At 55.3% G+C, this 16185-nt stretch overlaps 1 protein-coding gene across 1 annotated transcript in view; it reads right to left on the bottom strand.

The window, feature by feature from the left end:
• Positions 1–316: 316 nt before the first annotated feature.
• EVI5L (ecotropic viral integration site 5 like) overlaps positions 317–16185 on the bottom strand; it is a 57362-nt gene continuing 41493 nt past the window's right edge. Inside the window, exons 14-19 of the mRNA XM_065419374.1 lie at positions 13223–13363; positions 8663–8821; positions 6816–6962; positions 5651–5746; positions 5343–5438; positions 317–640 (exon numbers count right to left, since the gene is read on the bottom strand). Of these exons, the coding sequence (XP_065275446.1) occupies positions 317–640; positions 5343–5438; positions 5651–5746; positions 6816–6962; positions 8663–8821; positions 13223–13363 (963 nt within the window). The remainder of the gene's footprint in view (positions 641–5342; positions 5439–5650; positions 5747–6815; positions 6963–8662; positions 8822–13222; positions 13364–16185) is intronic.

Genomic DNA, 16185 nt, shown 5'->3' with positions numbered 1-16185 from the left:
CATTAGGGGCGGGGTGGGACGAACGAGGGTTACTCAATGGAGTCGGAGTGTAACTACTGGTGATGACAGAGCAGGAGAAAGGCAGTGCAGACAACAATCAAAGTAGAGGTTCTGTATAACACAGGCCGGCTGGAGAGCTGTCCCCGCATGGCAGCGGACGTGCAATGCTCTCTGAGCCCAGCTATCGTGTTGGGTCTATGATCTCCCCCACCTGCTGCTACTGAGAGCACCAAGGAGAGGAGTCTCTTCTCTCCAGGCTGTGCGCTCAGTGCCCGTTTGGTGGAGGGGGGGATCCCCCTGGCATCGGCATCTCCTCTCACTTGCTGAGGGTCTCTCCGAAGATGATCTGCGGCTCCATCTCGCCGTCGGCCTCCGTGGTGGAGGTGGGGTCCTCGGGCTCACTGTCCGTGGAGCCGTCACTCTCCTTGCCGGAGCTCTCCATGCCCCGCAGGAAGCGGGCATTGCAGGGTGAGAGTGGGTACAGCACGTCCTGCAGCGCGCCCACCACCATGGGGTTGGTCAGCAGCTCCTCATCTGAGGAGTGCAGCGAGTCCTCGTCCACCGCCAGGTGGCTCACAATGTGGATGCCATCAAAGCCCATGGAGTCCTCGAAGGGCTTCTGGCCCTTCATCAGCCGGATCTGGAGGGCACAGGGAACCGGAGGTGAGGAACAGAAGTGACAGGGCTGGCGCATGCACCCTCGCCAGCCCTGCCTGTCTGGCCTGGACGGGGAGGGGCAGGGCACGATGGAGCTCAGAAATACACTGGGGGATCTGGCAGTCTAATCCCCCAGAGACAAAAGGGTGTACAGACAGCTCCCTCAAGGGGGGAGCAGAGGGCTGACTGGGTTACATTTATGGAGACTACCTCTTCCCAGTGTGGGGTAGAGGGAGCTTGTGGGGAGGGGGAGCAGAGACAGCCCCTCTCGGTATGGGGCAAAGGGAGCTCTGGGGAGTGGGAGGAGCAGAGAGCCCCACGCAGCATAGGGCAGACGCAGCTCCCCAGTATGGGACAGAGGAGGATGGCTGATGGAGGATGGCTGCTTACCCACAGAGCCGATCTTGTGGCTGAGAAATTCAACTGAGAGAATTTCTTGGCTCTGCACAACCTTGGGCAAGTCACATGCCCGCTCTGTGCCTCAGTTTCCCTGTCTGTTCAGGGGTTAATAATGCTGTCCCACCTCCCAGGGTGGGGTTGTGGGGCTGAATTCATTCCTCTTTCCAAAGTGCTTTGACTCAGATCCCCAGCAGTGACAAGTGCTGCCTTTATGATTCAATATGTACAGCCAGATCCCCAGCTGGTGTAAATGGGCAGAGCTCTATGGGAGTCAGTGGACCATATCCTCACCTGGTTTAAATCAGCATTGCTATACTGGAGTCAATGGGGCTACAGAAATTTACACCAGCTGAGGATCTGGCCCAATGCAGTCTGGCGACCTCTGTCACCTGGGAATTCAGTGTACAAAGCATCACACCGGGTGACACTGTGACAGACAGGCTTCCCCAAGCAGTGAATCCCAAAAGCCTTTAGGCTTCATGGCAGCAGAGCAGTCCAGCACAGGTTAACGGAGAATCAGAGAACTCAGACAGACAGTGAGCATGGCCCAGCAGGTGAGGCATCAGGCTAGGGGACAGGAGACATCAGGGTTGTTTGAATTATGGTAGCATCTAGAGGCCTCAACCAGAGCCAGGGTCCCACTGTGCTGGGCACTGCATGGACCCCAAGCAAGACTGGGGTCCCTGCCTGAGACAGGGGCCTGGTCGTGTTGGGTGCTGCCAAACCCTGCCTGAGATTGGGGACCCATCATACCAGGCACTGTCAGACTCCAGCCTACCAAAATCTGTGCGTGACAGAGCAGCTGCTAGAGTCTCTACTGAGCCCAGCTCCCCATCTGGGCTTGTCCTGGGTGTTGTTGAAGGTGCTGGCTGGCTGACTCAGAAGCATACCTCTGATCTCTATCAGCTCCCCTGGAAATCAGTGACTTGGAAGCCTTAGTCATAGGCTGTTCCTCAACTCGACGTTACCATGCGTAGGGGGCTGTGGTCTGCCACAAAGATACTAGTATGAGAGTCCCGGGAGCTAATATACACTGTCTTCAACCAGCCTGGCTTAACAGTGAAATCTTTGGTGAGCTTAAACTCAAACAGGAAGCTTACAAGAAGTGGAAATTTGGACAGATGACTAGGGAGGAGTATAAAAATATTGCTAGAGCATGCAGGGGTGTAATCAGGAAAGCCAAGGCACAACTGGAGTTGCAGCTAGCAAGGGGTGTGAAGGGTAACAAGAAGGGTTTCTACAGGTATGTTAGCAAGAAGAAGGTGCTCAGGGAAAGTATGGAACCCTTAATGAACAGGGGAGGCAACCTAGTGACAGATGATGTGGAAAAAGCTGAAGTACTCCATGCTTTTTTTGCCTCGGTCTTCACAGACAAGGTCAGTCCCCAGACTGCTGCACTGGGCAGCACAATATGGGGAGGAGGTGAGCAGCCCTTAGTGGTGAAAGAACAGGTTAAGGACTATTTCGAAAAGCTGGACATGCACAAGTCCATGGGTCCAGATCTAATGCATCCAAGGGTGCTGAGGGAGTTGGCTGATGTGATTGCAGAGCCATTGGCCATTATCTTTGAATATTCGTGGCGATCGGGGGAGGTCCCAGACGATTGGAAAAAGGCAAATATAGTGCCCATATTTAAAAAAGGGAAGAAAGAGAACCCGGGGAACTACAGACTGGTCAGCCTCACTTCAGTCCCCGGCAAAATCATGGAGCAGGTCCTCAAGGAATCCATTTTGAAGCACTTGGAGGAGAGGAAGGTGATCAGGAACAGTCAACATGGATTCACCAAGGGTTGGTCATGCCTGACCAACCTGATTACCTTCTATGATGAGATAACTGGCTCTGTGGATATGGGGAAAGTGGTGGATGTGATATATCTTGACTTTAGCAAAGCTTTTGATACGGTCTCCCACAGTATTCTTGCCAGCAAGTTAAAGAAGTACGGATTAGATGAATGGACTATAAGGTGGATAGAAAACTGGCTAGATTGTCGGGCTCAACGGGTAGTGATCAACGGCTCAATGTCTAGTTGGCAGCCGGTATCAAGCGGAGTGCCCCAGGGATCGGTCCTGGGGCTGGTTTTGTTCAACATCTTTATTAATGATCTGGATGATGGGATGAATTGCACCCTCAGCAAATTCGCAGATGATACTAAGCTGGGGAGAGAGGTAGATACGCTGGAGGGTAGGGATAGGATACAGAATGACCTAGAGAAATTGGAGGATTGGGCCAAAAGAAATCTGACGAGGTTCAACAAGGACAAATGCAGAGTCCTGCACTTAGGAAGGAAGAATCCCATGCACTGCTACAGGCTGGGGACCGACTGGCTAAGCAGCAGTTCTGCAGAAAAGGACCTGGGGATTACAGTGGATGAGAAGCTGGATATGAGTCAGCAGTGTGCCTTTGTTGCCAAGAAGGCCAACGGCATATTGGGCTGTATTTAGTAGGAGCATTGCCAGCAGATAGAGGGAGGTGATTATTCCCCTCTATTCGGCACTGATGAGGCCACACCTGGAGTACTGCATCCAGTTTTGGTTCCCCCACTACAGAAGGGATGTGGACAAATTGGAGAGAGTTCAGCGGAGGGCAACGAAAATGATTAGGGGGCTGGGACACATGACTTACAAGGAGAGGCTGAGGGAACTGGGGTTATTTAGTCTGCAGAAGAGAAGAGTGAGGGGGGATTTGATAGCAGCCTTCAACTATCTGAAGCAGGGTTCCAAAGAGGATGGAGCTCGGCTGTTCTCAGTGGTGGCAGATGACAGAACAAGGAGCAATGGTCTCAAGTTGCAGTGGGGGAGGTCTAGGTTGGATATTAGGAAACACTATTTCACTAGGAGGGTGATGAAGCACTGGAATGGGTTATCTAGGAACTGGTGGAATCTCCATCCTTAGAAGTTTTTAAGGCCCGGCTTGACAAAGCCTTGTCTGGGATGATTTAGTTGGGATTGGTCCGGCTTTGAGCAGGGGGTTGGACTAGATGACCTCCTGAGGTCTCTTCCAATCCTAATACTAAGATTCTATGATTCTTCTCCCCACCCCTCTGGATTCTGATCGCTCTCCACAGCCCAGCGCCAAGGGCCTTCAAACCCCACCATCTGCGCGATGACATGTCCACCCCGTCCTCTATCAGGGCATGCCAGTGAATGCTCTGCCCCATCCACTGCAGCAGCGACAGCCTCACTGCGGCCCCTCACCTCCTTTTCTCATGAAGCCAAAGGCTTTTCATGGGGAAGGAGATGTGTCCAGCCACCTGTAGAGGCTGCGGAGGTGAACAAACAGCCGCCAGCTACTGGCTCTGCTACACAGGACTGGGGATGTGGGATGGGTATATCGCTTCTTCTATGGCCCCAGCACTGTAGTATCTGAGCATCTCATGCACTTTAATGCATTTATCCTAACACCACCACTGTGAGGCGGGGCAGGGCTATCATCCCCACTGTACAAACAAGGAAACTGAGGCACAGAGCGACTAAGCAACTTACCCGAAGTCACCCAGGGAGTCTGTGGCAGAGCAGGGAATTGAACACAGGTCCCCCGAGTTCCTAACCACTGTGCCATCCTAGTCCTAGCTCTCACAACATAGGCATAGTTTGACTTCTATATTTGGGAGGACAGTTCCAGCCAGGCCAACGGGACCGTGCGTGGGGGCCAAATTCTGCACCTGCCAGAGGCTTGCAGTTTGGGGGGGCCACGCCCCCTATGCCCTTCCCAAACTACGCCCATGTCTTATAGATGGGGATCAGCAGCCAGAAGTCAGCAGCAGAGAGGGCGCTTGCAAGGACAGGTCTGAGCTGGGGGCACTGCCTTTCCCTGGCCCTTCCAAAGCTTTGTGCTACGCAGCACTGAGGGCTGAGTGGTCTATGGGATTGGTGCCTTACATACGCATACAATGAGGCAGAGACAGAGGAGAGTCGTGATAATACGGGTTGCAACTAGAGATGGGCTGCAGACAAGAGCCCAGGTCTCAACGGCCCCAAATCCAGAGCTCGATCCAGTTCAAAAATTTGCCAACAGCCCAACTTCCTGTGGGCCAGCCCAAAAGCCTGGATCTGGATTTACCCTCCGTGCTGAGGAGGGATCAACTGGAAGGAAGCTGGGTCTGGCATTCCCCATTCGGAAAGTGGTTTCAGGGATCCTGCAAGAAGGACACTGCTATTCACCCCAAGGTCTAAACTCGGGCACAGGGGACCAAGATGGCCTGGCAGGACCCTGGCCAAGGGGGAGCCTGATAAGTCGCTCCCTGCCCCCATAATGGACACAGCACTCGAGGTGGGGACTGCACTCACCTCAGCCTTGAGCTCATCAATCTGGTCCTTGAGCTCCCGGATGTACTGGGAGGAGTCAGAGTTGTTCAGCTGGCCCTGGATCATCCCTTCTTCCCTCTGTGGGGAGTGGGGAGAGAATCAGGCTTGGTCCAAAGGCGACTGGGAACAGAGAGCAGGGATGCCAAGGCGACAGCCGTTTCCCTTTCCCATCTCACTCAGAGATCCCTTCCTGACCCCCAGCTGGGATCAGGATAGGCCCTGGAGCAGGAGTGTGGTTTTTGTGCTCACACAGATATACATGCCTGGGTGAGCTGGTTATTTCCCCTCACCTGGATCTCCAGCTCAGCGATCCGCTGCCGCATCTCTGCCACGGCTGCCATGCTGTCGGCCTCCCGCAGCCGCACCGCCATCACCTCCTCTTTGCTCTGTGGTGTCAAACACATGGTGTTAGTGCCAGCGCAACAGCAGGGGGAACAACAGGACTCAGCAAGGGGAGGGTTAAAATCTGCCAAGACCCAGCTCGAGGATATGCCATGCCCCTGCTGAAGACACCACGAACCCCCAACGTGTGTCAGAGCTTCAGAAACCACCCAGATTCTGCTGCCTGGAAATTCATCAGCGTTAGCTTGGGGTACAGCCCCTTCCACCTGCATACGGGCTGCACTGTGACCATGTCTGTCCTGCTGGGTCCAGGTCTACACAGGTGGTGGTGTGTTCAAAACAGGTAGGGAAGCCCAGTTGTGGGCCACCTGATCTCTGCCCCTCAAAGCTCATCCCCAGAGCAAGAGGGGTTCCTGAGTCAGCACATCGGGGGCTGTGAATCCCAGGTCTGGGGAGAGGATTTCTGCACCAGCTGCTGTTAGAGTCCCTGTCTGGAGGCCACACCTGGAGGCTGACAGTGCTGGCTTCTTGCCACCTAGCCCTGAAAAGCAGCCAGGTGAATTTCACCCAGTGCCAAGCAGAGCAGAGTTGGCTGGGGCAGGGCAGGGCAGGGCAGGGCAGGGCACCACAGGGGACAGTTTCCTGGGCTTGAGCAGGCCATCCCCACTGCATTGCTGTGGCCGCCCCCCAGGTCCGTCCCTAGCTATTCTGGGGCCCTATGCAGCCCCCCCGCGGGGGGGGGGATCGGGAGGGGGCGATGCCTCCGTGGGGGTGGGCTGGCTTGGGGGGCAGGGGGGAACCACCCCTCAGCACTCACTGGTGGCACAGCTGGGGCCAGGTCCCTGCACTTCCCCCCGCTGGTGAGTGCAGGCCCGGCCCTGCTGCAGTCCTCAGGGGCGGGAAGGGGCGGAGCAGGGGTGGGAAGAGGCGGGTCTGGGGCGGGGCAGGGGCAGGGGCGGGGGGCCTGGGGAAGAGCCGGAGCAGGGGCTGGAGCAGCACGCAGCTGTGCAGGGCACCTGGAAATTTGGTGCCCCAAGTTTCCTGGTGCCCTACGCAGCTGCGTACTTTGCCTATGGGTAAGGACGGCCCTGCGCCCCCCAGCCTGGCACTCACCTTGCACTCAGACTCCGCATGCTTGCGCTTGGTCTCACTCAGCTGCGTCTGCAGCCCTTTGTTCTGGGCAGTGAGGTATTGCAGCTTCTCCTGCAGCCCTAGGCACTCCTGCTCCATCCGGTTCAGCAGATTACTGTGAATCTGATCCTGGGGTGCCGGGGGGAGACAGACAGGGAATAGAGCTCAGGAGACAGGCCATTCCACCATGCCCACTCGCAGCACACATGGGGTTCCAGCCCTACGGCTTCCACAGCTAGGTGCGTGCACCCCCAATGTGTGTGTGCATGTGTGTGTGTGTAAACGCCCAATGCACCCCCTCATCCCCAACTGCACCCCCCACTCCCAACCTGCAAACACCCACATCCTCTAACTGCACCCCCACAGAATACACACCCATGCTCCATAACTGATCTCCATGCACATGCAATACACACCCACTCCTCACAACTGCGTCCCCCCACTGTATAGCAGCACCCGCCACTCAATACGCCCCACAACTACACCTCTACTGCATCCTCATTCCCACCCCCACTCCCCTAGCCCCCCAAATACCCACCACACCCACACTCCCAGCCTGCAAACATCCACCCCAACTGCACCCCTACACAATGCACACCCACGCTCCATGCACACACAATACACATCCACATCCCCTGCAGACACCTCCAACACCAACTGCACTCCCATCCCCATAAGTACGACCATACTGAGTCAGCCCAATGGTCCATCTAGCCCAGTGGCCTGTCTGCCAGCAGTGACTGGTGCCAGATGCTTCACGGGGAAGGAACAGAACAGGGCAATTAGCAAGTGATCCATCATTGTCCAGCCCCAGCTTCTGACAGTCACCCAGTGCACCCACTCCAAACAGCCACCCCCTAGTGCACCCCCCAGTACGGCCACACTCCAGGATTGCAATCCACGTGCACACAACACCCCTCAATATACACCACACACACACACTCGCCAACACACTACACATGCCCATATACTCCAACACGCTGCTCATGCCCTGCAAAATTCACCCCCCCAACACACTGTACGCGCCCCGCACACATCCACACCCCCAACACACTGTACACACCTCCCAATCCAAACACACTGTATGCACCTCCCAAGCCAAACACACTGTACATACGCACATACCCACCCACTTCCCAACACACTGTGCACGCCCTGCACACAACCACACTGTACATGCCCCCACCCCAATACACTGTACATGCCCCGCACTCCCCCAACACAAGATACACATTCCCCTCCAATACACAGTACATGCCCCACCGCCTCCCTACGCACCGCCCACACCCCCCTCCATACGCACCACCCATGCCCCACCCACATCCCCCTGCCTACGCAGTGCCCGCATCCCCCCTCCCTATGCACCGCCCACATCCCCATCCCTACGTCCCGCCTACGCACTGCCCACATAACCCCTCCCTATGCCCCGCCCAGGCCCCGCCTAAATCCCCCTCCCTATGCCCCACCCACATCCCCTCCCTACACCCCGCCCACATCCCCTTCACTCCGCCCATGCCCCACCCACATCCCCCACCCTACATACCACCCACACACCCTTCCCACATCCCCCTCTCTATACACAGCACATGCCCCACACACATCCCACCTTCAATTGCAGCCCCCCTTATTCATCCACAACACCCCCGCCTCCTTACTTGCATGCTTCCCCCCACACCCATTACCCACACAACTACACTCCAACCCCACCCCTCTCCCCACTGTTCCCTGCTGTCAGGGGTCCTCGCCCGGGGGTACATCGGGATTGTGTGGCCATCTCCCATGGGAACGCTCCAGACCCAGCTGGCTCGTCGCCCTGCCAACTGCCTCACCTGGGTTTCAAGCTCCACCAGCCTCTGCCGCAGCTCACGGAGGTCGGCCTGGGCCTGGGCCTCCCGCAGGCGGATGGTCATCAGCTCATCCTGGAGGTCGTTCATGGTGTTCTTGCGGGGGGACTCCTTCCAGCGCCCGCCTGTCCGCGACAGATGAGCCTAGGGGAGTGGAGGGGTGCACAGGGTGAATGTGCCCCCCCATGTCAGGATTCACACACCAACCTGCGGAGCTCCCTGCTTCTCGCCTGCATGGGCCTCTCCAACCAGGGTCCCACAGCGCTTCCCAAGCCTTGTTCAGCCCCACTGCACTCCCATGAGGTCAGGTCCTGATCGCTGCACTGCCAGTCCCAAAGCCATAGAGGCGTGCAGCCAGATGGACGGGGTTGACACTGGGGTCTAGGACCTAACCAATATGGCTTCGCTGCTTAAGTGTGAATTGACCTGAGGCTTATAGGAAAAGGTTTTGGGGTGTGCAAAAGACCGAGGGTGTGACCTAAATGAAAGCCAGCACCTGGATGGGAGAATATCTCCACAAATGGGGTAAGGGTGCAGGGCTCACCATGCTGGTTGGGTTGGAAAAACTTTATGAGATCTGTCCCTATGAGCTTAAAATGTGGTCAGTGGACAGAAAGCCTGAAGATCTGTGGTGTGCAGGCTGGCTGGCAGATGAGTTTGTGGGCAGCAGGGCTGGGTATGAAGAGACCCAAAAGGGACTGGCCTAAGCATGGGTCCTGGGAAAGGAAATGGTTATCAGGTCCCGCACCCCAGCCTTCTTTTCTCAAGATTAAACATGCCCAGTTTTTCAACCTTTCCTCACAGGTGAGGTTTTCTAAACCTTTGATTATTTGTTGGTCTCCCTGAAATCTCTCCAATTTGTCCACACCTTTCTTGAAATGTGATGCCCCAAACTGGGACACGGGACTCCAGCTGAGGCCTCACAGGTGCTGAGCAGAAGGGGCCAATTACCTCCCAAGTCTTATATACAACTCTGCTGTTAGTACACCCCAGAATGATGAGAGCTGTTTTCATAACTGCATCACATTAGGTAACGTCTTCACTTACATCCGGGTCCGGATGTAAGCAATCGATTTTCTGAGTTCGATTTATCGCGTCTGGTTAAGACGCGATAAATCGATCCCGGATCGATCCCGGAAGTGCTCGCCTTCGACGCTGGTACTCCAGCTCGGCGAGCGGAGTACGCAGCATCGACGGGGGAGCCTTCCTGCCGCGTCTGGACCGCGGTAACTTCGGACTAAGGTACTTCGAATTCAGCTACGTTAATACCTTAGTCCGAAGTGGGGGGGTTAGTGTAGACCAGCCCTTAGACTCAGAGTAGACTCATAGACTTTAAGGCCAGAAGGGACCATCATGATCATCTAGTCTGACCTCCTGCATAGGCGCCGACTCCGTGGGTGCTCCGGGGCTGGAGCACCCACGGAAAAAAATTAGCGGGTGCTTAGCACCCACCGGGAAGATCAGCTGTTGGCAACTGCCAATCAGCTATTTAGCATGCGCAGCAGCCCCCATCAGTTCTTTGGCTGGCTGCGGCCAATCGGCTGTTTGGCACGTAGTCCCAGCCTATCAGCTGTTTCCCCTGCGGCTGCTAAAGCTCCCAGCGGGCTCCCACCTCCCACTGCAGGCAGGTGTGAGTCCTTTTAATTTTCAGGGCAGAGGGAGCTGGGCTAGGGGGAGAAGCAGCCAGGGCACGGCAGCTTCTAGGCAAGCTGTGGAGGGGTGGGCAGCTTCTTGGCAGGGAGCTAGGGGGAGATGGGTGGGCAGCTTCTTGGCTGGCCACAGGGGGCTGCTGGGGGGAGTACAGGCTGGGGGGTTTCTTGAGGACTGAGCCAGCCATTCTCATACCACCCTGGTGTCTCCCCCAGGACCTGTGCCCCCCTCCAGCCAGGAGAAACCAGCTGTGGACCCCCTTAGTACTGGACAGGGGGACAAACCAAAGGACATGGCTCCTTTAAGAAAAGTTTGCCCTTGTGTCTGATGAGCGAATTTGGGCTGGGGCCAGCAGCTTGCCCCCTCCCTGTGCCAAAGGTGAGAGGGGCTCTTCACTGCAGCCCCAGGTGCAAATGAGCAGCCTCCCACAGCCCGGACCCTGCCTGTGCCCCGACCCCTCCCACGCAGGCTCTGAGAGTTCCCAAATCCTACGGTTCTGACACAGGTCCCGGGACTCCGCATCCCTTCCCCGGTGTGTGGAGGGACAGGAGGGGCAATACACCACCAGTACGTCTAGCCCCATCCTCCCCACGGGCTCTTCTCCATGGCCGGCTCTCATGCCTGGGAAAGTAACGCTTGCTCAGCTCAAAGCTGTCTCCCCTCCCAGCCCAGATCAAGCCTGCTTGAGGGGCTTTTCCTCCCAGAGAGGAAGTTTATCCCCCTCCCCTCCAGATCAGCGTCTCCCCGCATCAGGAAGGATGGATTTCCTTCCCCTGGAGCCACACCCCCCGCTCCAGCTCCCAGGGAATTCCTTCCATTGCATCCATCCCCCTGTATCAGCTTCAAGTCGGGAGACGCTGCCTTGCTTCAGCTTGGGACACCTGAGCTCCTCTTGCTTCAGGGTGCTGGGCTGCTGCAGCCCGAAGGAGGAAGCAACCCCACCCCCGCCTTTGGCCATGGTCCCACCAGGGGCTCCCCGCCCACAAAAGTTGCAAAGTGTGTGAGGGAGTCAGGAGCGAGCTGCAACCCTGGGGACTGGGAGGAGCTGGAGCGACACAGCAGCCACACAGCAGGATGGATGAATGGGCCATGTCTATGCTGGGCTGTTGAATTAAATTTCTCTCTCTGTCTCAGGGCGGGCAGTTTCTGGGCTGGCCGCAGGGGTTGGGGTTGGGGGGGAGACAGAGCTGCTTTGAGTGCCTGGGAGGGAGTAGGCGCTAAACAGAGCCACCTGGAGGTGGGGAGCAGAGAGAGAGAGCGAGTGAGCTGGGAAAAGGGACACAGGTGGAGAGCAAGAAGTGGGAAACATCAGGAAGGGGAGATACCAATGATAGACACACATTCAATAACTAGAATGAAAGTGTTTAAATATGCTGAAAATAGCCTCCCCTCAAAACTGGCAGAGCACCCCTCAAGCACATACAACTCACCCTTAAGGCAGGAGGAGGCAGAAAGGAGTGAGTGGCAGGTGGGAGGCATTTAGGGGAGGGGGTTGGCAGGCAGGAGGCGTTCAGGGCGGTGTAGCGGGATGGGGTAGAGCGGGAGCAGGAAGAGGTGGAGTGGGGGCGGAGCCTTGGGGAAGGGGGCAGAGCCAGGACGGGGCACCCACTGGCAAAATTAAAAGTCAGCACCTATGATCTCCTGTACATTGCAGGCCACAGAACCTCACCCATCCACTCCTGGAATAGACCCATAACCTCTGGCTGAGTAACTGAGGTCCTCAAAGTCATTGTTGGCTCATATTCAATTTGTGATCCACTATAACCCCAGAACTGTTTCAGCAGTACCACCACCTAGCCAGTTATTTTGTATTTTGTATTTATGTATTTGATTTTTCCTTCCCAGTTTGACAGTGAACTTTTGATAACTACTCTTTGAGTTACAGTCTTTCAACCACTTGTGCATCCACCTTATAGCAATTTCATCTAGACCACATTTCCTTAGTTTGCTCATAAGAATGCCTTGTGAGATTGTCAAAAGCCTTACTAAAATCAAGATATATCTGTGACGTTACACCCCATATTCTTCATAGAAATATGGTTATGATACGAATATGGCATGACTAAGATATACTTTATGCAAGATGGCTCATGTGAGGTATCATTGGAAAGATTATGATCTACTGAATGTGATTATCCAATTTGTATGCACGTATCATTTCTGTATCTGAAGTTAGGAATATTGACTATGTAACAATTACAACTACGCGTGTACTTGGGGGAATGCCTGCCAGACAGTAGGCAATCTTCAGTGCAAGACAGTATTATTTTGGGTTTATTCCCCCAAAAGGGGCGTGCACGTGAGTGGTGGGTGAATCCTCTCACACAGAGCTGACTTCAGTCGGCGTGTGTGTGTGTGTGTGTGCGCACACGCACGCTGCAAGAGGCCGGATAGCCTCATTCAGCAAAACAAGGAGAGGAAATCCAGGTTGGTGGAGCAGGAGGGGCTCAGTGAGACCCCAGTACATCAGGTGACATCCCAAAGGGGGGTCTAACCCATCACAATATCATGCCTACAGCTTTCCTGCATCTACTAGGCCAGTAACCTTGTCAAAGAAGGAAATTAGGTTGGTTTGGCACCATTGGTTGGTTATTACTTATTACCCTATTATCCTTTAGGTGCTAACAAATTAATAGTTTATTCCAGTATCTTTCCAGGTTCCCAAAGTTAGAGTGTTCTATCATTCCCTGGGTCCTCTGTGTTCCCCTTTTAAAGATAGGTACTGTGTTAGCCCTTCTCCTGTCCTCTGAGACCTCCCCTGTCCTCCATGAGTTCTCAAAGATAATCGCTAATTAGATGTATCTATGGAGGGGGGTTGTCTCTGCCCATGTGCTGGGGTCGGGGATGGGTAGCTGGCCTGGTGGTGAGTGGAGCCGACGGGGAAGGGGGCTTTACCTGCCAGCTGTCGTTGAGATCCTTCACCTGCAGCTGTAGCTCCTTGAGTGAGGTCAGCGCCGCCACCTCGCGTACCTTCAATGCCTTGAGCTCCTCCTGCAAACGGGCCACGTTGTTCTCGTCGGGCAGCGAGCTGTTCTTCTGCAGGGAGGTGGGGGCAGAGGGAGTCAGACTGGGACCTCAGCAGCACAGGCTTCTCTGCTCTGACCACTGCACTGTGCTTCCCACCTTTCCACATCCAGGCTCTGTGGGCACGGGCAGGGAATGAGCTCCACAGCCCCACACTCAGATAATCTGGGGCTAGGGTTGGAGCCTTTGGAAGTGCTGCAGGGGTGCAGAGTGACATGCTACTCTGGGTGACCCCCTGCTAGCTCCTGGAAGCAGCTCCCTGAGACCCCAAGGCCACCCTCACCCCCTGATATTCAGCAGTTCAGCAGGCCCCACTCCCACCCCGGTTGTTAGCAGAGGGCAAAGAAGGAATCCCAGTGGCTCCAAGCTTCCTACTGGTGGGATCTCCCGACACAAAGGGACAGCAGCATGGCCTAATGGGCAGCTCTAGCCCTGGCATGGTGGGGACACAACCTGGTCCCATCTAGAGAGAGCCATGTTTGGACCTGACCCTGCTGGAAGCGCAGTCCCCAACACGGTGGCTGTTCTAGAGAAGCCAGAGCACTGGCTTACAGGTCAGGAGATGGGACAGGCTCTGGCTCACTCCTCTGGAGATGTTGTCTCCTGGGATTTGTCCGGAGCAGCACAAAGTGGGGAGATCCGAGCAGGGGCGGAGACCTGGGGTCTGGCTCTCTGCTCACAATGGTGGAATTCCACTGGAGTCCGCACAGCCCCACTGCTGTAAAGGGACAAGCCAGCCTGGGTAGCAAGAAGGGGCTCACGTTTACACCCACTTCTTGACTAGAACAACTGCAGCAGGGCCGAGCGCGCTCTGCAAACCCCCAGCTACAGAAGAAAAGAGGCACAGCCCAAGCAGCGCCCCTCTGAACTCTCATCAGCCCTGGGGCACTATTGGAAAGGGTGGCCAACCGAGTGGCTTTTCTATAACACGCTAGGGAGAAGTGAGCTGAGGCCTTGTCTACACTGTGGTTTCAGCCCTGCAGAAGCTGCACCAGTGCGGATCACAAGGGCAGACCTGGTTTGAACTGGTGCAGCTCATCTTGGCTTTACACAAGGGTGAGCTGTGCTGGTGGAAACAATCTTTCTGCTGGGTTTGAACCCGTGGCTAAAATCCCAGGGGCAGATCCCTGGCTGGTATAAATCAGCGCTGCTCCATGGGAGTCGATAGAGCGGCACCTATTTACAGCGGTGGAGGCTCGGGCTGCCAGTGCAGACAAAGCCACCCAAGGAGCTCTGTGACTGCTGAGTGATTCACACACACAGCACAGGCAGGGGGAGGCTTCCAGTGGGTTTCAGACACCGCCCCCACGCTCAGCAGGAAAGCAATCAGATGAGGTGTTATCGCACCTCTGCTGGAGCAGAAATCACATGCTGGCAGCTGCAGGGGAAGCGCGAGGGGGGGAGTCAGGGTAACGTTTGGTGATTGCGAGTTCATCTCTTCTGAACTAGTGCTGGGGGGCCAGGGGTCCTGCACCCACCATGAACCCTGGGGTTCATATCACATTAGAAGACAATCACAGTCATCCCCTTCATCTGCCTGGGCTCAATACTCCTAGCAGCTCCATGGCTCATACTAATCTCTTCTCATGCCACTAATCATAACCACCTCAAGTGTCACTAGGTTCCCCCCTTGTCCCTCTCTATCTACCTGCCATCCCTCATCTTATACTTAGACGGCAAACTCCTAGGAGCAGGGACAGGTGGTGTTATTTATTTGGTGTATCACGGTAGCACCTAGGAGCTGCAGTCATGGAGCAGGACCCCATTGTGCTAGGTGCTGTGCATCTTAGTCTTGTGTGTGCACAGCGCATGACACAATGGGGCCCTGGTCACCGATTGCAGCCTGTAGGTCAAACCGTAATATCAATCAACAGTGAGAAAACACCACCCTGCCACCAACTGTGTGCAAAGCGGTCTGTCCTGAGCAGAAGCAGCTGCTCCTCTTTCTCCCTCTGCTTCATGGGACTATTGGGAGAGAGGACAGATCTGTGTGTGTAATGGGAGAGGGGGGAAGTGGTGACCCCACTTAAAATGGAGCAATCACACATCTCTCTGGTAAGACTGCAACATCTGTTAGTCAAATAAACCCTGGGCACTTCTTGTTCCTAGGACAAATGGGGACCCAGCAGTAGTGTCACACATAAACACATGGGGCTACGCCGTGGTCCGGCTCTTTCCTCACCCCACGCCTCAGGCGTTTTCACACTGATGTGTTGGGTGGAGGGTGAGGCCTTGAGTCATTCTTTGAGCTCTCAAGCCCCCATGGGCTTTCTCACATGCTGCTCCAGTGTGGTCGCAGCAGTGCAAGCTGCAGCAGGAAGGGCTGGTTCGGGGCCTGTCAGGGTGTTAAAAGGGTGGGAGGACTTAATTCTCACAGCTCTGATCAGCTAAGATGAGGCTCTCCAGCATCAGCTCAGCCTGAACTAGAGAAGTTAGAGGTTAGATTTAAGGTACAGAAATTCAGATCTGGACAGACCACCCCCAAAAGTGGAGGGCTGGGGATCTGGCATTCGGGTCAGCCTGCTATAAGGACAGGGATCCTTTGCAGCATTTAGATCCAGGTCTGTCATCAGACTTCAAGCACCCCTAATGTCTGGAGGACTTATAATAGGGGGGGGTTTATTTGGGCCCAGTCTCTGGCTAATCACAGCAAGGCTGCAAGGCAGAGAGGAAGGATGGTCCTACGATTAAGGCGCTAGACTGAGACTTAGTAGATTTCAAACTTTGGGGCAGGGACTGTCTTTTTGTCCTGTGTTTGTACAGCACCTGGCACAAGGAGGTCCTGGGCCATGACAGGTGCTACTGTACTATACCTAATAAATAATAATAATAAT

This window comes from Emys orbicularis, chromosome 19, assembly GCF_028017835.1.
Source record: "Emys orbicularis isolate rEmyOrb1 chromosome 19, rEmyOrb1.hap1, whole genome shotgun sequence".
NCBI lineage: Eukaryota > Metazoa > Chordata > Testudines > Emydidae > Emys > Emys orbicularis.
This window is presented reverse-complemented; position numbering and strand designations above follow the sequence as displayed.